We start from the raw sequence: 24,150 nt of genomic DNA on the forward strand, positions 1-24,150 counted from the left end.
CATGTGCAAACCTGAAATAAATAAATAAAGAAATCGTAAATAAAATGGCAGAGAGTGAGGTGTAAACACAACATATAGCACATGGCCAGAATGCATTCAATACAATGTTCCTTCAACGATTTAAGTGATGAACCCCACACACTTTTTATGAAGCGTCACTCTGCAAAGAATACAGAAGGGTCAAATAGAACTTTATTTGTTGTGAATGTTCCAAGTTATTGCGATGAGGTATATAGCTATATTAAACGAAAAAAAATAAATAGGCTACCCTAAAAAAATATAATTGCCAGGCGTGTGACACACACGACCAAGTCACTCTGAAAGGTAAAAATAAAGGCAGAATACAAACTGCAATGCAGATATGCACATTCCGTGATTCGGTTCAGATTTGTACAAAGCTACAATTGTGTTGACGTAGTGATGATTGACATTTGGCTTAAGGCCATCATCAAAAATATGTTGTGTTCGCGTCCTCCGACCGACTCACTTTTGGTAATAAAAACCCCAGTCGGTAAGTTGGAAAAAGACCGGGAAAAAATTTCGCAAGATAGTTTTTACAAAGAATATTTTTTCGCCAGAACTAATTTATGCAAAATTGACAAAAACTTGAAAAAATTAATCTCCTGTGGCTACTGACAGTTTACAGGGCGGCGAAAAATGGTCTACAAACGATTTTGAGTGGCGCTATACTGTCTTGGCCCTGGGAACTAATTTGCTTTCTCTGATCTGAAAATCCCGTGAAAAAATACGTCCGACCGCCCGACTGACTCATTTTTGCGGGGTCTTCAGGACGCGAACATGATGGTGGCCTAATTGACAAAACGCATTTGTACTACATCCTCTATTTTTAAAATTTCGCTGGGTGAAAGCAAACCTAGCTAGCTAGTTTGGGCGGACTCACAAGTATTTGGTGTTAGAGTCATTTGAGCACCAAAAATAGAGTCAGTCGGTCGTTCAGCGAATGATAACTCAAAAATTCGAAAAATTGCATCCAACCATCCAGCTATTAATCGCCAATAATTAATGATAACTTTGGCACCTCATTGAAATAAAGTTTCCGCGCATCATTTGCAACTAGTTCTCAGAACCCCCTTTCGCATTTTAAAACGAAGCACAACAATAATGGTGGGTAATGGCTGTGGGAAGACATCAAGCGTATAATATTTTTTTGTCATTTTAGTTTTTCCGACTCAGTAGAGTGGGTTCGTCCATATACGGCCATCGCCCAATTACGGCCAGAGAAAATATTTTTTCGAAAATTCTTGGAACTCTGGTAAAATGTTGTGAATAGGTAAAATTCAATCAACTCTGTGTAAATTACATACTTGTTGCTGTCCTGGAACCACCTCGTTAACATTTCCTTATCCAGACTAGAGGGTTGGAAATAATAGACCAAGGAAATTTCCATGTTAAAAAAAATATGGCGCCCTAATACGACTACGTACATTTTAAGTGGATTTTAATGCTTTAAACAATGTAAACAATGTAATTTACACAGAGTTGATTGAATTTTACCTATTCACAACGTTTTACGAGAGTTCCAAGAATTTTCGAAAAAATATTTTCAGTTTAATAATAAATATTGTAATAAACAACTTGTTGTTATTGTTTGCTTTGACATCGTTCCTTTTCCTAACTTTAATCGTGACAAAACAACCACATGGTTGTTCTTGCGATAAAAATGGGCCCTGGGTGGGTCACAAACTGAGCTAGCATGTTTAGGGGACTGGGAATGAATGTGAAGCATTTTGGGTGTGTTATCAGTTGGCATATAAGAATGTTTAACTCCCTCTATTGCATATTACACTATAATGACCAGATTTGAGTGTCTATTAAGAAAATTAATTGGCTTGTTTATGGCGAAGTGGCCGCAAATGGGCAATTTTTCCCTAAGTTGTTGTATTCTTTGTTTACCCAGGGTCTGTTTGTGTCGTACACGTGACAAATGGCCATAATGGTGCACGAACATACCTGTACTTATCAGGACCAGACGATAGTTGTTTATCATAGCTGTTAACAAGTTGCGAAGGTAGATGTAAAAACTGGCCGTATGTGAGCGAACCCACTCTATATCAAAAATTTTGATCAAAAATTAGGGTTGGTCTGGTGACTCTAACACCAAATATTTGTGACGTCCGCCTTGTAGGGGGATAAATGCTAAAAATTGTGGAAATGGAAGAATAATTAGCTAATGTTAGCTAATTATTACCTTTTATGATACCATAGAAATCTGTCCGCAAATGATTTTTAATATGTGCACGGGATATACAGAATGTGAGCATTTTAACCGGTTCGTAGCCCCTTTAACTTTCTAACATTGTTTTAAAAACTTCAAAATGTGTCTAGGTCTGCACTATTTTTACCTAAAGTATGGAAACTTTTCACCTCCACAAAAATTGTTATGACGTCAAACTGGATGAATATGCACCCACTCGCCGTAGCTATCTTGGTTGAAGCTTTTATATACTGCACAATATTTCTCGTTCTTTAAAAGTGTGTATTAAACTTTTATATGCTGCCTTAAAATTGTCGTTCTTCAAAAGTGAGTACCTGCTTTCTCTAACTGCATGCTATTGCTACATTGGCAGTTTGGATCGTACAGCTAACACATGACCTAGAGATGTTGATATTGAGAAAAATTTCTGTTGTTCACAACCGCTAGAAACATCATCAACAGAAAAGTCAAGTGTGTCATTTCAGGTTATACTAATGGCTTTAACTTTTTTGATGTTTCTGTTGCCTAACCAGTTCTGTCATTAAGTCCTCCGGTTATTCCAAAGCTACCCATCAATCATAGTTTCTGACAAGTCTTAGGTCCAGTCTTGGGGCAATTGTGCCAAATCTTTGCCAACATGTTAAAAATGTTTGGCTTTATCATTGGGTTTTTTGGGCCTCGCTCGATGGGTCATCAAGCATTGAGCGTCCTTTCCTATTCCCTCTTTAACAACCCAAAACAGGACACATCCAATGGTTGCAGCATGTTTGTAACATGCCGAGGGAGTTTTACAGTCATATGTCTTCCATCAATGCCTTTTATAATCAACTTCACTGATATTTGGGTGAGACTCCCATCTAAAATTAACAGCAGCAGTCTTTTTGTAATAAAAACTATAAAAAAATGCACAATAATTTTTTTTAGCATTCTTTGCAACAAGAAGTGCTTACAAACTGTTTTTATTGATTTAGTTAAAGCACAAAAAATGTTAAATGATTTTTCGCTAAGAGCTTCTTGCATTTCTGTAGGTGGCAACTGAACTATCTAGTAAAAACCATTTTTTTGCATTGTTTTATCTTTGATCACACAAGTCCTTTGGAATTCTTTTGTGCTATTTTACTGCAGCAACTGTATTTGTCGATGGGAGGATATAAAATGGTATCTTTCCGAATACCCTCGAAATTAGTGTCACGTCGACGTCTTTACATTTTTAAAACTCCTGGTTAGCTTTGTTGTGCGACTTTTAACAGCTTTTGTCTTTGTTAGTTAAAAGTGTTACCTTTTATAGACTGCGATAAATCAATTTGTTACAGTGACGGAGATCCTCAAAGATTTGTTGGATTTTGTTTAGATAACGTTAAAAGTTTTTTTCTTGTAACAATTTACTTTACTTAAATATATTTCCAATTTTTGCTGGTAATACTTAAAACTGCTTCTTTAAAAGTAGAATAGCTACAAAGCCTTCTGGTTATTTCTAAGGCAGTCACTCATTAAATGGCTAAATGATTTAAAGCACAAAAAGATTACTTTTACCACCAAGTTTTTAACACAACTGTTTGTGTGAAGACATTCAAACTCCATATTTATTTATTTTAAATGACTTTAAAAATTTGCAGCCCCACTAAAGTTTCATTTCCCTTTATATAAAGATAATTAATATTATTAAAATTAATTGCCCACGATAGCAGTACTGCTATCGATGAGGGTCCTGTTAAGTGGTTCCAGTGTATTTAAAGCAACCACTTGTAATTAACAGAACAGAAATAAACAGCAATTGTTTTAACATTCTTTTATAATGCATCCTTACTAATTTTCGTGTATTTTTTTGCAATAACAAGAAAAATGAGGTGTAACTTATTTATTGTATTTTTAACGCAAAACATTTCCCACATAATCTCTAAATTTCAAACACTTACAAAGTCTTTGAGGTCAAACTCACTAAGAAAACATTGTTTTCGTATATATACCATTGGTATTATGTGCAAACAAGCCAATAATATTTTTTCTTTAAATAATTTTTCTGTACACTCATTGTGCCTCACAAATTTTGTATTCTTAAACTTTCAAAACGTGATATAATGAAAGAATGTAAAAATTTTTTCATTTTATTTTATTTTATTTCATTATAGGATGGTCTAAGAAATATATTTTCAGATTGTGGATTCATAACAGCAGTACATATTCTTGATCAACCTGGTGAGATTAATGTTTTTCTTAATCGAACAAATGTGCTTCGCTATATTGTGAAAAAAGTAAATGTAAGTATATGTATTTTTATGTACCAAGTACATAATGTTTTAACTAGACCTTTTTTATTCACTTTTTTTTAGTGTAGATGGTCCATACAAATTATAAACAGGATGTAACCATTTCTATTTCGTAATTGGAATTTAACCGAAATCTCATGATTCCTACTGATTCCTACAGCTAGCTACATTTTCTTTCCAGAATATGCCACTTACATGACCCTTTTTTTAAATTAGTAAAGTAACAAGTTCCCAATATACCTCAAACCACAGTATTTAAGTCATAACAACATACCAACCAATCTCTCTCTGGCACATCAGCCACACATGCAGTTGAACCTCAAATTGTTAAGTCGTATGATTTGGCCCTAACAATGTGAGTGCCTGCTGCATTCCTCATGTTATAAATTCGAAAGATGAAATAATATTTTACAAGACAATTTTAGTTTGTTGCTGCTTTTTCTTACATTGTATTTTTATACTGAAACCTATATATAGCGAAATCAGGTGGCAAATAGAGAGGGGGGTTTTCAGCCATAGAAATAAAACATACAAAATGTAAAAAAACATACAAAACACAACAGGGTTTAGTCAAAGTGGCCTATGATAGGTTACATTACAGTCAAACCTGTCTATAACGGCCATCTTTAGTTTTGGTTGTCTAGAACACTTTTTTATGTTTAAGTTATTGGGACATTGGCAAAAAAGAAATTACAGGTCTAAGATCCAATAAATTGCACTTGTTTCCTCTCACTGGCACCCTTAGAAAACATGCATATATGCTTTACCCATATTATGTTCCGTATCATCATCAGACAATTACATCAGTGTAAAAGCTTGTAGTTGGAACACTCCAGTTTTCAAGAATGAATATTACGTTCAATGTTGCTTTGTTTTGTCTATGTAATAAGATCACTAGCACCCTTAGATAGTGTTATCTTATCTTTGCATTCCATAGCACCAGCAGAAAATTGAATATTGGCATGGCCACTTCAGTGATAAGAAACACATCAATGCTTCATGTTTTATTAACATTATCAATTTGCAACAAATTGATCTTATGGTTGAACATGTTAAATTTATTATTATATCTACCAAAAAATGGCCTGAAAATTCTAGAAACAATTTCTAACATTGCAATAACATTACTGCTTAGTCAGTAACTATTAAAAAATTAAGTTATTGTTGACTGCGACATAATTCTCAAACTTAAACATTTTGTCAACAAAACAATCTATGCAATGATAAGTATATACTTTTTCTCAAGTGATAAAGGGCGAGTGTGCTTATTAGTACATCCTGCATAAGATAAACTGCATCAAGTAAAAAGTTCAGGTGCTTATTTTAGTTATAGTTTATATCTCGTCTTATTTGTTTAAAGTAGAAAGCAAGTTTTAAAAAAAACAAAACATATATATACAACATATGTATACATTTTTGTAACTCAGTGTTTCCGTATAGTCCGAATACTTGTAGTTGTAGTCTTTCTAAGGGAAGGTCCAAAATTCTTATCCAACAAATCTTCTCATGAGTAGCCCCCTCCTATCCTAGGCTCTATGAAAGCAAAGCAAAAAAAAAAAGTTTAAAAATTGTTCTACCATGTTATAATATCAGTAACTTCTACCATAGACATTTAAAGTTGCTTATGTTGTTTTCAAACATGAAAACTCGATTGACACTGCTTTGGAAATGAGCTCTTCTGTAGTGAGATATATATCAACAAAAGAAAATCCAGTCGTGACTGGCATTGATAGTAGGTTATTTTTGTTTACTGTATAAGTGCTTAATGTTAATTTAGTATTTTATTTTTTTTATTTAAATATTTTAGACCTATAAATCGTTTTTTTAAAAAAAAAGAATGTGCTTTGAAGGGCAATTTTCAATATCCAACTCCCCCCCCCCCCATCTTACCCTCCTAAATAATACAAGAATAATTTATTTTTGTTCGAGTGAGTAAAACTATTCGCACTTAAAACAAAGGATTTCCCAATATTGACCATATGAGCAAAGAAAAATAGAATAGACCGATCAAAAAAGGGCGGTCAGTATTGTGACAGCAGTAAAATCGTTTAAAACCCAGCGTAATTTTTCCCACCTTAACTATTCCGATTTTCAGGTGGTAAGAAAAAAACATGCTGTGTCTCTTGGCTAGGGTTTGTTTAAAAATTTGTCAATTCATTTATAAAATTCACTCAAGAAACTCAAATTACCATAGGTCCAGGGAAGATTTTTGGGCTGTATAGAAAATGATATACAAGTAATACAACCGATTTTGGTAAAAAGACAATACATGTGACATTACCCTCGTCACTACCCTCGGTAATTTTTTTGTTTTTTAGAATGGATTAACGAATACGAGAAGAAATATCCTGCTGAAGATGTCATACAGGATGATATTGATGAGTACATGAAGAAGTTTGATGAACAGCAGTTTAAGGTTGGTTTTAAAATGTATATTATGTGTTTGAGGTGGGATTTGCTGTATTTTAGAGGAGATTTATTTTTAAACTTTGTAACACATGAGATTTGTAGAAAAGGTCGTTTTATTGCAATCTAAATTAGCCAATACAGTTATTGTGGAATTATAATACGCGTTTGACAAGTAAGTTAGATGGTTTCTTTACAAACTAAAACAGAATCACATTTGAATCCTATACAAGGGTGTGAAACAAACATGGTGATGTGTCTATGTTGCTGTTGATTTACATTTAGCTGTAAAATAAATAGCTAGTTGATTTCAAGAAAATCGGTTTGGCTTATTTAGGATTGGGACTGTACAATGAAAGTGCAACATTACTCACGGAATTAGTTGGTTAAGTCAGGAAATTCTCTCTGTCGTTGGGGACATTTTAGATGACGATTCTGGACCGTACACAGTGTCGGTTCAGTTATGAAAATTAAAGGTGGAGCTACACCTATCGCTGTCTAACAGTTAGTGTGATAATTACAGTATTTACTACAACGGACGCCCCTGCACAGAAAGACTCTATTTTGATTGGAAATATTGATTGAGTGTCCCTCTATCTTCGAAAAAGTTGCTTTTTCAATAAAGTATTGTCCAGTTGCTTAGCAGTTGTTTAGGTTGACCCAAATCTGAGCTTTTGTTCGTCGATCTTTTTAACAGTATGTGAATCTCTGCTTTGGTTAATTTTTGTTAACAATAATCAGTGAAAGAACAAATAAAAACCAAAATTAGTCGTGTAGAACAGTTAAGCAGGAATGTGCAAATGAAAACTTCATGTCGAAGTAGACTGCTTGTACGTTGCTTTCATGCATACTGTTTACTAGATTGGTGTTAAAAGCAACGTAACACAAACATTTGTTTAGGAGAAAGAGGCACTAAAGGACGCGGGAGAGCCTGATGATGATGGTTGGGAGACCATACCAGTGACGAAGAAAAGCTCAGTCAACAGGGTGAATAATATAAAGGAGAACAAAATCAACAAAAAATTAGAAAAGAAAAAGCGAAGCGAAAAGGTTTTATATTTTTTTGTGTTGTATTCGATTTACCTCTCAACACGTCCACTAATCGTTGAGTGGATGCATGTTCTACTTGTTTATCTAAATATATAATGGTAGCTATTATGAGAATTATTTTTGAGTACTATCGCACAATCTATTTCGATCCCTGTAATCCTAATGTCGCGAAAATGCGAGGTGTTTAATTTTCTACCTAGGGTTCTCTTCGATAGCCAGTTTGATTTGATATGGAAAGGCCTAATTGTTGTAGAAAAATCCACCAAAAGCAGATAAACATTTAAAAATAGCTGCCCTACGAAACATTTTTTTTGCTTCCCTTTAACTCAAAAATAACCATTTTAAGGTTGTGAGTAGAACGTCAAATATTTTAACGAAGTAAAAAAGATTACTGATAAAAGCACGCAGAAAATGTGAGTTTTCAACGGCTTGTTTCTCATATAACGAGCTTTTATGAAAGTTTATTAACAACTTCGTTGCAGATAGTTCTTGTTCCTTAAAGTTTTTAACATGTAAGTTCGCGGACGTGAACAACCCGTCCTTGAATACGGATGTTTCCTGAACCAGGCCTATGTCGACGATTTTAATAACAGACGGTTTCATATTTTTTGTCATTGACAAAATTTTCCCCTCTAAATGTGAATATGAAGTTAACATAACGTTATGATACCATTTATTTCCTGGTCTGGGTTAATTTTGTTAAATGTATAAAAACAAAAAATATTTTATATATAATAAATATAATTTATATAATAATAATATAATTTATATAATAAATGTAAACACATTAGTCTGGTGCAAATGTTTGTCCTCTGCTAATGCTTTAATTTTTATGCTGTCGAAATAATTTCTGAGCAATACAATATTTTTGCGGTTTATGCATTCTACAAAAATTGGACTACTTGTTTCAGACTTTTCTTAGCATTCTCTGTTTTAGACTTGTTTTAGTAATGCTTTTTTTTAATCTTCGTTTGGTATAGGAATTGATGAATTTTTACTTATTTCAACAAAGAGAATCTAAACGTGACAGTAAGTACACTTTTATTATTATTATTATTATTAATAATCCGAATATTTATACAGAATATATCCACTTCAGGTGGGTCCTGTGTTCGGAATGTATACACCATCATTACCTACCCAATTTCCCTCACATTGCATGGGTTGACCCGTAGCTGTGGTAAAGACACTTCCTAAATATGCCCGCGCTGTGGACCCAACCACGGACCTTGTAGTTACGAAGCGAACTCCATTACCACAAGACCACGCGCCTTTTGGACCAGGAGACTCTCAAACTCAATATCGAGTTGATAAGCAATATGAAAAAATTATGAGAAACCAGCTTTTAATCGTTTTTTTTTTAAAGGCTCACGAGCTTTTTTGTTAGCGCATGCACACTTAAACAAAATCTCTAATTTTGTTAAAGTGTGCACACACTAACCAAACACTCGTGAGCTTTTTGCGCTATAGCAGAAAATGCAGTCAAATGAATTTGAGCGTTCACGCTTCCAACAAATAGATATGCCTTAACATTTTTTTAGAAATTGCGGATTTACGTCAAAAGTTTGAAGAGGACAAGAAACGAATCACGCAGATGCGACAACAACGCAATTTCAAACCGTTCTGACTCACGTTACACGCGTGGATATGAGATGTTTGCGTAGCATGGCGAGTGTTGCAAAATGTTTCTCGTGACGTTTGTTGAAAATCGGTGACGTATCTGATGATCGAAAACAGTTAAAATTTTGAAATACGAAAACAATTTCATAGCTGTAAAAAATTAAGAGTGTTTAAAAAAGTATACAATCAAGATTATTACCTTATTTGGAGTAATTTTCGTGGTTTGTGCCAATCGCTAATATTTTTTATTTCGTGTGGATTTAATTTCGAGGATCGCTCTTTTTGGATTTTTTCCGCGGAGACTAAATTTCTCTCATTCGCCAACTATGACGTCATGGCTATTTAAACAGGATTGTAAAAAAGGGCCGAATAATTCTGCTCTAACTTTTTTTTTAAAAAAAAGTTAGAGCAGAAACTATCGCGTATCGAAAAAAACCAACAGTTGCAGTTTTTTGAACAAATTTCGCTGGAGAAACTTTCGCGAATCGAAGAAAAAGGTTATTTTGCGTGAAAAACTTTCGCGTATGAGCAAAAAAGATTATTTTCCTAATTTTTCTTATTTTTCTTGCTTTGCTTAATGTAGTCTTCAACTTTCCACTCGCAATCAGTTTCGTCATCAGTTTCTCCATCTTACCGCTAAATTTTGCTACGATATAACAATTGAAATGCTTCTGCCGTGTTATATTGAGCCTGTAGAAGACAGAACGTTAGCAACCTTTTCAATTTTGTAATGACTTCACCCACAGTCGTGCAAATTAGAAAAAAGGACAATCCTGCGACAAGTACTTGTGGAAATAAAGATATTAGAGAAGATTGTAAGATTGTGTACGTATTAGTTAATAATATTCATCCATGTGTTATTTTTTTTTTTTTTTTTTTTTTTTTGATAACAACAAATTTCAGGAAGGGGTCTTAAATTTGTTTGTAAAAAAATATTTTTCTCGTGAAAAAACTTTCGCGTCTTTTAAATTGGCTATGATTTCGCGTGAAAGAACTTTTTTGCTGTTTTGAAATTTGGAAAGGCAAAAACCTTTGTCGAAAAAGGGTAAAAATTTTGACCGACGAAATTTTTCACCGAAATTGAATTTTCTATTTTACGTGTTTTTATTCGTGTTTGAAGTCGAGAGACCCTTTTAAAGTCATATTGAAGCCATAAAAATGAGGTATTAGGAGAAAAGATAAGAAAACTAAAATTTCAAAACATAAGTAAGTTTTCTCTTTTCATTGCAAATAAATCTATTGAGATAAATGACTAAGTTGTTGTCTCTGCTCATCAAATGGGTTCTCTATACGTGCAAAGGGGCTGTTAGCAGACTTATTCACTTCTGTGATCCCTGTAGCATCAAAACCGTTGATAATAGAATCATTTTGTAACTTGAGATGGTTGTATGTTTCAACAATCCACTGCGCATGTAGAGGCTTCAAATCACTTAACTTGAGAGAGACTGACATCACCAGGTGTAACTCTGTTTGACAACTGTTTGCTTACTCTATCAACGTACCACGTGTTAGACTTATTTGATGTCTAAGGGTTGGAACTTATTCGTGAGATTATGTGGAGCGATAACCAATTTACAGTTGTTTCTCGCACATAATCGTTTCATTCTGTCGTTGTCTTGACCTTTAAAAATTTCCACGATAATCAAGGACCACTGCTCTTTAGGTAACCAAGCTATTTCTTTTTGGCAGATATAGGAAAATGATTATTTTAAATATATCTTCACACTTTTCTAAATTAGACCAATAATTTGGAGTATACGTGACATAAAAATTGGTCGAAAATGCAAATTTAGGTAAACATCTTTTTGACTTCCCTTGATAAATAAGCTGGACAGGGAGAAAAGCACCAGTAGCAGAAACAACAAAAGTCGCTGTAGTTTGTCTTTTGTCATCAAGCCCTTTGATTGGGACAATTTTTGCCCCCTTTGATGAAAATGTATACTTTCCAGTAGATACAAAGGAGAGAGGGGTCTGGTCAAGATTCAGAACAAGAGCTTGGGGAATATCATGATCCAATTTACCATTTGAAATCTTTCTTTGGAATGTAAATTCTTCTTCGTCAAGAAACTTTTTGATGGTCCACTTTTCCAGTCGATTGCGAGCCCAATTTTTTATTTAATTCTAGTGCTCCACCAATTTTTTCAACAAACCTAAAATATGAAAAACTGGAATTGTTTTTCAATCTCTTGGACTTTTTTATGCAGTTTACTAACCTCTTTTTTCAACCTGAAAAATATTTCAAGTAATAAACTTAAAGCTGTAAAATAATTAATGCGGAAAATTTCCTACTGATTTGTCATTCGGGAAAATAAAAAACCTATACCTGGATCATTTGCCGTTATAAATTCTGTCCCGATGGCGATAACCATCCTTCTCGAAATGACGGTACCTGCAAGACGCGAGCCTATTATACCGTGTTTTGTTTTTGTCAGCAATTCATCGGACACAAGATTTGGTCGACCGATTTTTTTAAAAGTTTTTTATCATTTTCATTGTTTTTGATTGATGCTTTCCAAGAGTTTACAGAAGTTGGTTTAAATTTGTAAAAGTAGGATATTTCTATGAAAAAATGATCAAGAGCATCTTAAGTGCTATGCGTTAAAGCATATTTTCCAACTTCTATGCGAACTTGCTTTGGTACGCTTTTGTAGTTTTGATGAGCAGTTGACTTTTCTAATTCATCCTTGACCATTTGAATTTCTCCTCTATTTACACTCTCTGTTGCAGAGACAATTATTTCTTTGTTAGATGGTTTGTTCTAGAAATTGACTTATAACGGTTCAGGGGCCACAAGACCCTGGGGAAGAAAAATGTCTGCTTCTAGTTTTCAGGCGACAATTGCTTCACGTGGGTACCATATTCGAATGCGAAATTAAACGAGAAAGTTAAGATTGAAATTGAAACCAACAAAGTTCAATTACAATTGATCCATATGCCTGTGTAGTAAAAGCAAAAAAAAGATACATCGATGGATTTTCATTTTATTACACAAGAGAATGGAAAAATCACAGATAATGTAAAGTCATTAAACTACAAGCCATCACCTACTCCCTCAGGAGGGCTTGAGATACCTCTGCAACTAACATTTTCATGTCCCAAGCGATGGGTTCGAGATACAATGAAAGATTTTATTGACGATTTCTACTCATATGATTTCACTGGGAGTTCATAACAACGAAAGTTCGGACGAGAGTGATTTTGAAATTGACCTTGAAATAGAAAGTACTGAGGTACTAGAAGAGGAAGAAGAAACCGAAGAATGTCTTGATAATAAAGAAAAAAGAACTTGTATTATTATCGATTAGCATTTGTTTTGTCAAATATAAGTAAAAAGACTAAAGAACTTTTTCTTTTAAGAGGGTTAAAACTTTTCTCCAGTAAAATTTTATAACCGACAAAAAAATTTGGCCGAAAAAATTTTAACCGATAAGGAAGTTTATGGGAGAGAAATCTAGCACAGATAAAGAAACCGCACTTTAGGAAAAGCAGTAATTAAAACACAACCTCGACCACAGCCTCTTTTTTCTCTTTTTATTCTCTCGCCGTCCCGAGACCAAAAAGAGATAATAAGTCACATCTTTCTTGTCTTTTGTAATAAGCCTATTAGGACTTCAGTTTGGCTATAGAGACTGAGAGAGCTTGGGGGAAAAAAGTTCAAAAATTGTTACAACGAAGAAAAAATCCATAACGTCGGTAGAAGGGAGAGAGTGATATTCTATGTGTACAAACACTTTAGTCATAAGTCGCATCGGATCTGTTGAATACATCCCCTATCTGCACCGAATATAATGCACATTCTCCTTAAATATGTGTTGTGTATTCTTAACAAGACGGAAGAAGTAAGGGGTATTTATTATGCTAATGAATTAATACTCACAAGATTAAAATAGACAGGAAATATCTTTTTATTTTAATCCATACACAATTTATGTACTATACAAAAATACCTCTCTGCTAAAAGCCTTTTTTTACGTGTAATGGCTTCATGTCAATTACGAAAGAGGACTGGAATACATCTCACAATACTTTTGGAATTATCTTGCTTTCAAACGACGGCCCGAGAAGTGCTTTCGAGCGATAGAAAGTATCTTTAGTTGTTCGTTTATCTGATATTCGTATTGCACGAATAGGTTTGACTATTTCGTTATTTTCGTTTTCATCCACTATGTGAATCGTCCCTTCAGACTCTACATTATCGATATCACTTGTATCATCCGTTACACGTACCGTATCGAGTGGTTTATCGGTTACATTGTCTAATACTCGGGTAGTATGCACATTTTTAATATTGTCTGTTTCTTCGTCTTCATCTCCATTCTGTATTATTTCCACATGGTTATCTTTTCTTACGCGAACAATACGATCAGGGTAGGCGAGTTTTCCATTTATGGGTTCGTTTAATTCTTCATCGTAATCTTCCTCTTCGTTATCATAACTTAAGTAAGGTGAAACTTCTCCAGCATCATAGTCGGCGTCTACTTCAGAACTTTCGGGTGAGGGATTCTTTTCGTTTCTATTTCTACCTGTGTCCTGTTTATTCCTAACTAAAGTGTCATCAAACGATTTTGATCGATTGTAATTCGGTTTTAATCTTCGCACATCGTTCTCAAATTCTTCTTCGACTTCGATAGGTATACTTTGACAACTTCTTGAATTTTTCATGGCTGATTTCAGCAAAGGAGGATTTCCGTCGCGTATCAATCTTTTATCATCCAACTTTCTTATCATTGGCTCATTGTTAGGTACATATTGCCGGTCAAGTATATCGCCGTAATAATCTACGAATTGCTGAGGTGGACCTGAAACAGGTCTTGTGTTATCAAAATTTCGCTTGCTATTTCCTTCAATGTAGCCGCCACTCCCAAAAGCTTCAGATGCAACAGGATAATCAGCCTGAGGTTCATAATATCCACCCGAATCTTCTTGATTGTACATATTTTGATCCAAAGAAAACGCCCGTCCAGTCTGTTCCAAACCCGGGTATCTGCCTTCGTATATATCAGGTGCAGAAAATATGCGATTGCGTCTTACCGGGGGTCCGAACCTTGTTCTTCTTTGCGGATTATCATAATTTAGTTCATCTTGGTCCCACCCCTGGTCCAGATAAAAATTCCTTAATTTTTGTTGGTATATTTCGTCGTGGTAAAAAGGATCAGGGTCGTAAGGAAGTTCAGATCCCACCATGGAAGCACTGTCGTCCATAAATCCGACATTGCTGCTCCCCATCATACCAAACTGATTAAGCTGATCATCCATTTGTCGTAACGATATTGGTTGTCGTACGGGCTTGTTTTCAGCATTTCTTAATGTTCGATTCCAGTCTTCCTGGTGTTTAGTTTGGCCTAAACAAAGAAAGGCAAGCCTTTTTGGAAATAAATAGTAAAACTAAAGAGCAGGTAACTAGCAAGATATTAAGAAATTCATTCTGTTTATTTTATATCTAATATTTTTGTTTAAAACCCCAGAAATTACTATATTTTTCTTGTGATTTTTAGAGCAGCATTGGAAATTGCGCGAAAATTAATACGCGCAAAATACGTTCATACTGTTTTTGTGAGAAAACTTGTATGAATAAGATAAAAAGAACAGGCAAAGCTTAAATCCCATGTAACAAAAACAAGCTCTTCCCTGTCCTAACAAAGAAAAAATATGCGTACCTTTATCTTGGCAGGCTGCATAATATATTGATCCCGCCAAACACAACAAAAGCACTGCCAACACACAACCAACAACAATCATGACACAAGTTTTACCACACCCGCTTTCATCATTAGTTGAATCGGCTACCGTCGCATTCACTGCACGCTTGATTCTGTTATGATGGGAAGAGATTACTAAACAAAAGAAGAAATTATATATGACTAGTCATGAGCTCATGGCAAAATACAATGGGAAATAGCTGCTTGCAAGTACTATTTGTCGTCTATGGGTGTTATGAAATAGCCATAGCAATGCTGACTTGAATGAATTTTGTTCCTTTCAGTTAGTTATATTCATAAATAACCCGTAGATAAACATATACACGAGGGATTTATTAGTTGCCATATTTGTTGGCCCTTCCGGTACTATAGAAACAGGGCTTGCCAGTCGGGTTACCATTTTGAAATAGCTATCTCTTTAATAATAGCCGTCGTCTGTCTGTGTGTCCGCGAAAGCGGCGTCCCGTAATAGAAACACGAATTTTTTAAAATGCGCACGAATATCAAATGTGATATAATTTTATCCACTTTGTTGCGACGGGTAAATTTAAAGGACGAGCGAACGCGACGGGCGACCCCGTGGATTTTTCCACGGGTTAACGACTAGTCCCTATAATAATAGCCGTATTTTGTCTGTGTATCTCTGCGCGGACCCCCTGCTGAGTTAGAAAATGATGTTACGGAAACACGAATATCAAATGCGATATATTTTTATCCACTTTGTTGCGACGGGTAAACATAAAGGACGAGTGAATTCGTGGACTTTTCCACGGGCAACGACTAGTATCTCATAATCTCGTGACTTTTGTACACTCCAAATTAGTTTTTTCGAAAGTAGTCTGAATTTCCTACAATATCAAGTGGTTTTGCATCGCCCTGTCCGAGGCACGACTCCCCTGTTGTGAAAAGGCTTAATAAACTCCACTGACCATATAACTCAACAATTGCACTGTTCTTGAGGTGGACCCTGGCAGGACTATTTTACGTAAAACACAAAAAATCGTTGTATATAAGATTAAACATTAGGCTTTATGATGAATTAAAGTATCTTTTACTAGTTTTTACAAACAAACTTCCCACATATATTTCGACATGGCATTAACCTTTGCTTCAAACGGAAAAACCATAAAAATGAAGCCATATGAACTTATTTTTATGTTTTATCCAAACGAAACTGCCTACTTTCCATGTTTTAAACGTTTTTCTTTATAAGAATGTAGTGTTCATCCCTTTGAAACTAGTTAAAGAATCATAGCAAAAAAACATCGCTGTAACATGGTGCAGTCAGTGGTAACATCGCTTGATAGGAACATTAATATTCATATTTGGTGCTTCATAGCTTTAGAAATACTTCATGCGAAAATAAGTCCTTTGTTTTCAAAGCTAAGTAAGTCAGAGATATATTTTTTTAACAGTCCCCTACAACTTATTTGTTTTCCATTCTTTCTATTGCCTTTAACTATTTGTTAGAATAATCATATTTTTTAAAATTAATTCTAGCATATCTCCGTCCGTTTATTTACATTGTCAAGTTACGAAATACAAATTGTGCTAATTATGCATAATTTCTGCAATTTGTATACTACAAAAATTATTTAAATTTCTTTCATAGTGACGTCATAAAATGAATGAGTTTTCTTGTGGATTTGTTTCGCTTCATGCTATAATATACACTTCAATGAGCAAAACTTTTGCTGGAAAATTTTTTTACAGGTTTCTATTTATTTTTTTGTTAAATCGCATAATTTTATCTTCGCGTAATATAGGATAGACTTTTTGACCTTCTTAAAATTCAATTTAGCGAATCTCCGTTTTTATCTGTTTCATCACCACAAAATAAAACAACATAGACGCGAAAATATAATTCTTGTAAATTTTACTTTTTTTCGTTAACCGCGAAATTTTTGTCAGAAAAAATATTTAACATTAAAGTTTCATTATTCAACTCTCTTCTTTCACCGACGGTGTTAAGTTGTCGCTATTTTTATTAGTATTGTGTTTACAAAAAGCCAACTTACCTTCATTTTGCAAAACTTTTGAAGCGATCCCATGAAGGGTAGTTAGAACCAGAAGTAAGATAAATAATAATAATTTTGCCTTCATGTTTATAAATATCTGAAAAAAAGGAAAAGTAGTTTCAGGTAAACCAAAAAACCGAAATATTAGCTATTCCATTCAGTGATACGCCCCACCAGACAGCGTTTGCGTCTTTATTGATAGTTAATCAATGACCTCTCCCCCCACTCACATACTCACTCACCGATATTTTTAGTCAATTTTGCAGATTTTGCAGTTGTCAAAATCACCAACTTGCAAATTCTCCAGATTTGGTGTCGGCTTGCACAAGTGCTACATTTTCAGATGCGTAGGTTAGGTAAGTAGCGTTTAAAACACACCACTGCGTTGCAGAATAATCCATGTTTACACAAAGGTCCAAAAATGTGAGAAAATAGCCATACTAAGGTCAGCAACAATTATCAGATTTTGAGAGATGGAATTTAACCAATAACCTAAGATCATAAAGTCCACAGGTGCACATAATTACAGAGGAAGTGACAGTGGAGTGAAATGTCTTATACAAGACTTTCGCTACCTTTTCTTATTAAATTTTGTGGAGCATGGTAATAAATGTACCTTTTTGACCTAAAAATATTTACGTCGCAATAAAAGTCTATTGATGAAAATATTCTTTGTCTGTTTGTAAGAATACCGCAAAAGATATTACAGTTGAAAATCCAACGATGCTTGATACATTTAATACCACAAATTACCACATGCTTAGTCAATATTTGCCTTACACATTTGTCCATAGAGATATAGTATAATATTATTATGTATATATATTTATATTAATGATTTCTCCAGCAATTCACCTTAGTGCCTCTCTTTAGTGAGTAAACCTTAGCATTGCCCCTTTTCCTGTCTTTATTATTTTCTTAATTGACCCTATTTCATTTAACGATGTTTTTCTCTGCTCGTTACCACCTATATAATTCGGTTGCTTCCTAGATTCTCATGTTAATTTAAGCGCGATTCTAATATTGGACCAAATCAGAGTTGTTGTGTGGGTGACATGGCAGAACCAATAACAACGCCGAAGTACAATTGATATAATAATTTTGTGATATTATTTTTTTATAAATAATCCACAAAATAGCTTTTCCACGTGTGCTTAGAGAAGCATGTCGTTGTAAAAACTATTGTTCTTTATTAAGCAGTTTATTCATAAATGCGAAATATGTTTTAAAAACAGAATGATAAAAATTAAAAAGCATAAAATATTTTCCACATTTGAGTTTTAAAGCAAACATACAAATTAAACAGTAGTAATAATAATAATTAAAATAAATAAAAAAACATCAATGAAGAAACAACAATACAAGTAGAACGAGACAGGAAACTTCCACTTTCATTTTTTATCCCATGTAGAAAAGTTTATTTTTTTATTCCATTTACCATTTGCACAGAGTTTCTAGCTAAAATAAATTTGGTTGCATCTGGACACATTTGTGCTGCTCTTAGCTAGTATTATAAGTATTTTTTAAATTCTATTAAAGAAATTTTAAGCTTCTGTTTTTAAATCTAGTAACACAGCCATGCACAGTATGAAAATGTTTTTGGTCAATTGGTAAACCTGTCGTTTAATAATCAATGCCAGCAACACATGGTCAACAAAAACATTTCATGACTATCAACCAGAATATAAAACTTGCGTAAAAATGCGTATCTCTGCGTGTATTCTGCTAAATTATAATCCGCAAAAATTAATTTATACTAGTATTAGAAATTATAAAATATTATGAAGTAACAAATTATTTCAGATTACGGAAGATTAAATCTAACATCCTTCTACTTCTTTGATGAGTTTGTCAACAGATGTCAATATCTTACGAGCTGTCCTAATTATCGCTAATTGCTTCATTTTCAATGCATTTTGTAACTCTAACGATCTTCTAATTATGCGCGTTGCACAATAACGCTTCATCGCAGGGTGTATTTTTAAAACAGCAAGAAAAACAGCTCATCGTTAAGTTTAACTTTGGAAACTTCCAGCAACGGAGTTCGCTTTTTAAAATAGGCTGTGTGAATTTTCTATTCTGTTCTAACATCCGAATCTAATTCCCTTTCGGATGAAATATTTACTATGTTGATCTGTTTCTTTTTCTATTTTTAGATTGGCTGTTCCTACTCTCCGGCGGAAGATTCAGATTATGGTACGCAGAGAAAGAATGTTGTGTGGGTAAAAGGATGACCTAAGAAACAAGGATTCATCAGACACACAGGCCTTGTTTCTTTACCGCTTTCTACTCTGGTAATGAAATTGAGCCATGATAGAACTAAAGCTACCCAACCTTATTTATAACAAAAATCTAAAATAAAATTTAGGTCACCTTAAGAAGAAACAAAGACAAGATAAATCATTATTTTTGGTACAATACTTCTCATATCCTAATCCTTGCTGCATGGCGTATTTTCAAAAAGACTCTTCTTTTTCATTCAACCCATCAGCTTCACGAAATTTGAGTCGTGGTCGGAACAATACCTAGATGGTTCATGCTTGATACCCAAATGACCCTCTTCCTAAAACTGGGGAACACGTTTTCATGACAAAGTGGTCCTGAGGATTTATGACGCTCTAACGGTGGGGCTGTTTTTGCACGACTATAGTCCGGATATTTCCAGGAACTTTAAGGGCTAATAAAATTAAAGAATTCTGACAAACCTTTAAACAGAAGTGAGAAGTAATGTATGTTATTTTCTACATGTACTTTATATGGGTCACCACTTTATTAGCAACTGTACTAAAATCTGCAATTTTTTTACGCTACTTTAGCATAAACAATGTTGGATACAAGCAATAATTTTTTTTTGACAATTTTTGGCATCATTTCGTGTTCACTAATTTACTGGTAATTGTCTTTCTCAATGTTCTGCAAACGTATTTAATCGCAATTAATTTCTTAAAAATTAAAATTGTTAGTATTGTTTACTGGCCAAGGTTAATTACTACTTACGTAAGAGGAATGAAAATTTTGCAATTTGACCACGTGGTTAAGCACGCTTTCGCAGTGAGTCAGTTTGCATTGTGTAGGTTAAGTGTGAAGTGTGAAATAGATGAACTTGTAGAGTGGAAAAAGGGAGGGATTAATACACACTGACCTATGAGAATGCACTCTCATGCAAGATATATTTATTTTCCACACAATTTCACATTCTGATTGTAATTATCATAACGCAAGATTAACTACAGAAGGAAGAATATCTGCCGGTCATTGTTTATAAATTTATCTTGTCATAGTCGTCCTGTAAACAACAGGTTACCGTTTTTATTGGGCGCCTTTAACACATTCTTACAAAGCTAAGTACTACGGTTTTGTATATCCCTTTTACTTGATCGCATCATGTGAATAACAGCTAATAATTACTAATAAGCAAAGTAAACTACAATACAGCAATATATTACTATATACGCGGTTAAAATCCGGCGCATAAGGGCGGGGTTTAATAAATAACAAAACAAACAGGGATCTTTTTATAATTCAAAATAAGACAATTTTTAGGTTGTCTTTCATAAAAATCTTATTTTAATCTTAAAAATTTATTATTGTATGAGGTCCCAGCATGGTATGAACTGACGTGCCTAGTGTAAGTTGTGGGGTTTTATTCGCACTCCATGAATTTTTGTGTTAAAGTAATCAGCAAGAATAATATGCAACCATTTATTTCCACCTCCCCTTCCCCGGCCTAAAAGTCAGACACGGTCCTGATGTTTAATCGGCATATGAATAGTTGTAGGCATTCTAAAAAATATATAAAACAAAGTCAATGTTAGGAATTTCAATGTTTAGGACATTTGCACGGAAAGCATTCGCTAATTACATTGAATTCTTAAATGAAAACTACCTTACCTAATGCAGAAATAACAAATGCGACGTATTTTTGCCTACTTTGTTTTGAACGCCCATTTTTTAAGGATGACCATTCATCACGTCTTCGTAGCTTAGACATGCTGATGAAGGCTAGCGTGACGACGGCCATTTTTAAAGCTGTGGCTTTAAGCTTGAAAGCTTTCTTTTTGTTGGCATTTTTAAAGCCTTTTTTTTTAAATATTTGTTTTATATATTCTTAAATGTTAAGAAATTATATCATTATGTTTTCTAGCCCTGTTTAAATCTTAAACAGGCCAATTCTAAGATTTCGGTTACAAACGTACACCAAGTCAGCCTTAAGAGTGTTTTAAACTTTGGTGAAAGTTGATAAATGACAGGTATTCTGGATACAATGCAACAACAGTCTGGAGTGTAACATGTAATACTTATACGGTAGGTTAAGTCTTGTTTTCAATCAATTTTGAGAACTTTTTAACGACAGAATGATAAGTGATTGTCTTGGCTAGATGGAATAACAGGTTAAAGCCTGTGTTTTAAGGTAAACAAAAGTAACAATGCAATTCTGGAAGGTTTTTGACAACTTAGAAAGTGTCAAGTGACCTTGTTAAGAGGAATTGTCAATGGCTAATTAGCTGAGAAATGTGGATGTTCGTGAGAAACAAAATACATGTGGTGAATTTAAAATATGTAAGCACTATTTTGGGTGTTAAAAACAAAAAAAGTAAATTTAAATTCTTTTCAGTAATGCGTTTTGTTAAAAGTTTACAGCGAAATATTTCGCCGTTAATTAGCAGAAGCTGTTCCTACTTTTTCAAGTGAAGATTTCGACGTAAAATTAACACTGTTCTTGCTAGGTTACCACGGAATGTATTCTGTGTTGTTATACAACTGGTGCGGGAAAAATGTTTTGAATAATAATACAGATGCTTAGCATAAAGTATGCCTGTGCTAAAACACTCCATTTGGATGTGTACGGTTAGCGTTTACCTGGCACTCAACTTCGGCTCATCCATAAATAATAGGCCTCCAGTAATCAGTAACCTTGGTCCATAGACTGCATAGTAAATATGACGTTAGTCAGTCAGAATATAATTTTAGCGACTTGAGGTTTTGCTAGGCAATTATTATTTTACTTTCACCTTGTCGCTTTTGTTTCGTTTTTCGTAATCAATTTGTGGCTCTTTTTTCCTATGATGGGGTTTTATGAATGGTTATTAAAAAGGCCGTTGCAGATAATACCCGTTCTTGTTTCGTAAATTCCCTGTGTTTCATGACTACTTCTGCATTTTTTATATGGAATTATCACCGTCTAAATACATTGAACTTAAATAATTTACAGCTAACATTAAAATTTGTTTGTATTTGGCTACTATTTTGTTAAAAATGATATATAAACTAATTTTTCAGCCTAAGTTCGACGGTATCTCAGTGAAAAAACCCGGACTATTTTTGTAACAAGTTCATGTTAGCTTTCATGCGAGCATGAACACACAATCAATATTTTAACAAAATCAGCGTTATAAAATAAAAAGTAATAATAGACTTAACCAATCTATTAAAGAATGAATACAAATACGCTCAACAATAGATAATACAAAAAATATAAAAAGTTTGTCTGTATTTCACGTAAGCATATTTACAGCCTATATTGATTTTAGGTTCTTTCTTTTTTCGAAATCATTCATTTGACATACTTTACGATCGATTTCCACACCTTTCGACACCCAAAAGCAAGTTTTAAAACAATATAAACCAATCTTTTAACAGACCATTTTTTGAAGTCCCGATTGTGTCCGTTACAGAGATTTTTTCGTTAAACATGTATGATCTCGTAAAGTATATTTTTTATTCATTACGTTGTCTGCAATTAAATGATACTACCCTCGAATAGGGGATGTAATGCTTTTTAAATTTCATTACCGTTACAACAGTCGTATTTATACTAAGTAATTATGAATCGATCTTTTCACAAGAAACTAAACCCTATTCGGTCCGGGGCTTTTCGAACATATTATGACCAAGGGCGGGGGGAGGTGGGGTAGGGAGGGGGACGGAACCCCCCCCCTTATTAACTTTTCATATGCTTGTCCAAATTGAATCAAACTTAGCACACTTATAGTACGTTACAAAAGGAACAAAATGGCAGCAATATAATTTTTCTTGCATCAGCATATTTTCTATGACGTCATCAAAAGCTTGAAATTTGTCTAAAATGCCACTATCTGCTTAAAAATCAATTACTTTAGTTCTAGAGCGATTTTTTATATTCTGTTTGAAGTTTCTGGAAGCTAAATAAAAGGTATTTATCATATTTTCCGATTTTTACACAGATCGCATTGAAAACTGCCAAAAATTGTCCGGAAATTCACTTTTTTTCGATTTTCGGATAAAATCCGAAAAAATCGGGAAATCGGATTATTCACGTGTCCAAAACATGCAAAATGATTCTTCTTAATTAAACTAAGTTGTGTTGTAAGTTTCAAGTTCTAACGATAATCTTAACAAGATTTATTTTCCTCATTAAAAAGATTTCATAAAGATTTTTAGGGGCAGTTTCGAGTAATAGAGAATATCAAAGCCTATGAACGGTTGTGATAAAACATTGAGAGGTTAATTGGTATGGTAGAGTTGTTCTGACTTATCCCATGATCAAGCTGTAATCGTTATTTATCCTTACAAAACTATGCTATAACAATGTATTTATATATTATATATTTTCCTGTTAAAATTTCTTTTCTGTAATTAAAATTCACAAAAAAATTTTCGAATTATTTTTTTTTAATTTGTGCATTTATTCGCACCACGAATAGAGCTTTCCCGAATCTCCTAATTATGTCAAACCTAATTAAAGAGGTCGATACTAAAAATGATTCTTATCCATAAGTTCCTTATCAAAAGGTAGAAAAAATTACCTAGTTTTGTAAATATTCTTATTCGTTAAGTGCCTCAATTCCGAGCAGTTACGGTCAAACCCTTTCATATAGCCGATCTTCTTTAGAGAG

The 24,150-nt window shown here is 33.9% G+C and overlaps 2 protein-coding genes and 1 long non-coding RNA gene across 4 annotated transcripts; 2 read left to right on the forward strand and 1 right to left on the reverse strand.

Annotated features, from left to right (window-relative positions):
- The first annotated feature begins 9 nt into the window (after positions 1-9).
- LOC130649502 (ribosomal RNA-processing protein 7 homolog A-like) lies at positions 10-9,756 on the forward strand. 2 transcript variants are annotated; one of them, XM_057455785.1, is made up of 7 exons: positions 16-228; positions 4,345-4,473; positions 6,091-6,214; positions 6,801-6,898; positions 7,789-7,938; positions 8,919-8,967; positions 9,480-9,756. In XM_057455785.1, the coding sequence occupies exons 1-7, from the start codon at positions 82-84 to the stop codon at positions 9,563-9,565; spliced, it is 783 nt and encodes a 260-aa protein (XP_057311768.1). In that variant the 5' UTR covers positions 16-81; the 3' UTR covers positions 9,566-9,756. The 2 variants fall into 2 exon arrangements, with proteins under 2 accessions (XP_057311769.1, XP_057311768.1); XM_057455786.1 differs by lacking the exon at positions 7,789-7,938 and having other exon boundaries at positions 10-228.
- Positions 9,757-13,439: 3,683 nt separating this feature from the next.
- LOC130649500 (uncharacterized) lies at positions 13,440-17,815 on the reverse strand. Its single transcript, XM_057455782.1, has 4 exons — positions 17,518-17,815; positions 17,276-17,372; positions 15,216-15,392; positions 13,440-14,900 (listed from the first exon to the last, which is right to left on the reverse strand). Exons 2-4 carry the CDS (start codon positions 17,358-17,360, stop codon positions 13,576-13,578), a joined length of 1,587 nt encoding a protein of 528 aa, XP_057311765.1. The 5' UTR covers positions 17,361-17,372; positions 17,518-17,815; the 3' UTR covers positions 13,440-13,575.
- Positions 17,816-19,325: 1,510 nt separating this feature from the next.
- Positions 19,326-19,675, forward strand: LOC130649506 (uncharacterized). Its single transcript, XR_008983058.1, has 2 exons — positions 19,326-19,569; positions 19,644-19,675. It is a non-coding gene; the product is annotated as an uncharacterized LOC130649506 (long non-coding RNA).
- The last annotated feature ends 4,475 nt before the right edge of the window (positions 19,676-24,150 follow it).

This window comes from Hydractinia symbiolongicarpus, chromosome 7 (assembly GCF_029227915.1).
Source record: "Hydractinia symbiolongicarpus strain clone_291-10 chromosome 7, HSymV2.1, whole genome shotgun sequence".
In the NCBI taxonomy this organism is placed as follows: Eukaryota; Metazoa; Cnidaria; class Hydrozoa; order Anthoathecata; family Hydractiniidae; genus Hydractinia; species Hydractinia symbiolongicarpus.

Excerpts from the sequence above, each read along its gene's own strand:
- LOC130649502 (XM_057455785.1), top strand. The coding sequence starts at position 82 with ATGGCCAGAATGCATTCAATACAATGTTCCTTCAACGATTTAAGTGAT. Across the intron at positions 229-4,344 it reads TTCCAAGTTATTGCGATGAG|GATGGTCTAAGAAATATATT; the intron begins GTATATAGCTAT and ends ATTTCATTATAG. Across the intron at positions 6,215-6,800 it reads AGTCGTGACTGGCATTGATA|AATGGATTAACGAATACGAG; the intron begins GTAGGTTATTTT and ends TTTGTTTTTTAG.
- LOC130649500 (XM_057455782.1), bottom strand. The coding sequence starts at position 17,360 with ATGAAGGCAAAATTATTATTATTTATCTTACTTCTGGTTCTAACTACC. Across the intron at positions 15,393-17,275 it reads AAAAGTTTTGCAAAATGAAG|TAATCTCTTCCCATCATAAC; the intron begins GTAAGTTGGCTT and ends TCTTTTGTTTAG. Across the intron at positions 14,901-15,215 it reads TGCAGCCTGCCAAGATAAAG|GCCAAACTAAACACCAGGAA; the intron begins GTACGCATATTT and ends TTCTTTGTTTAG.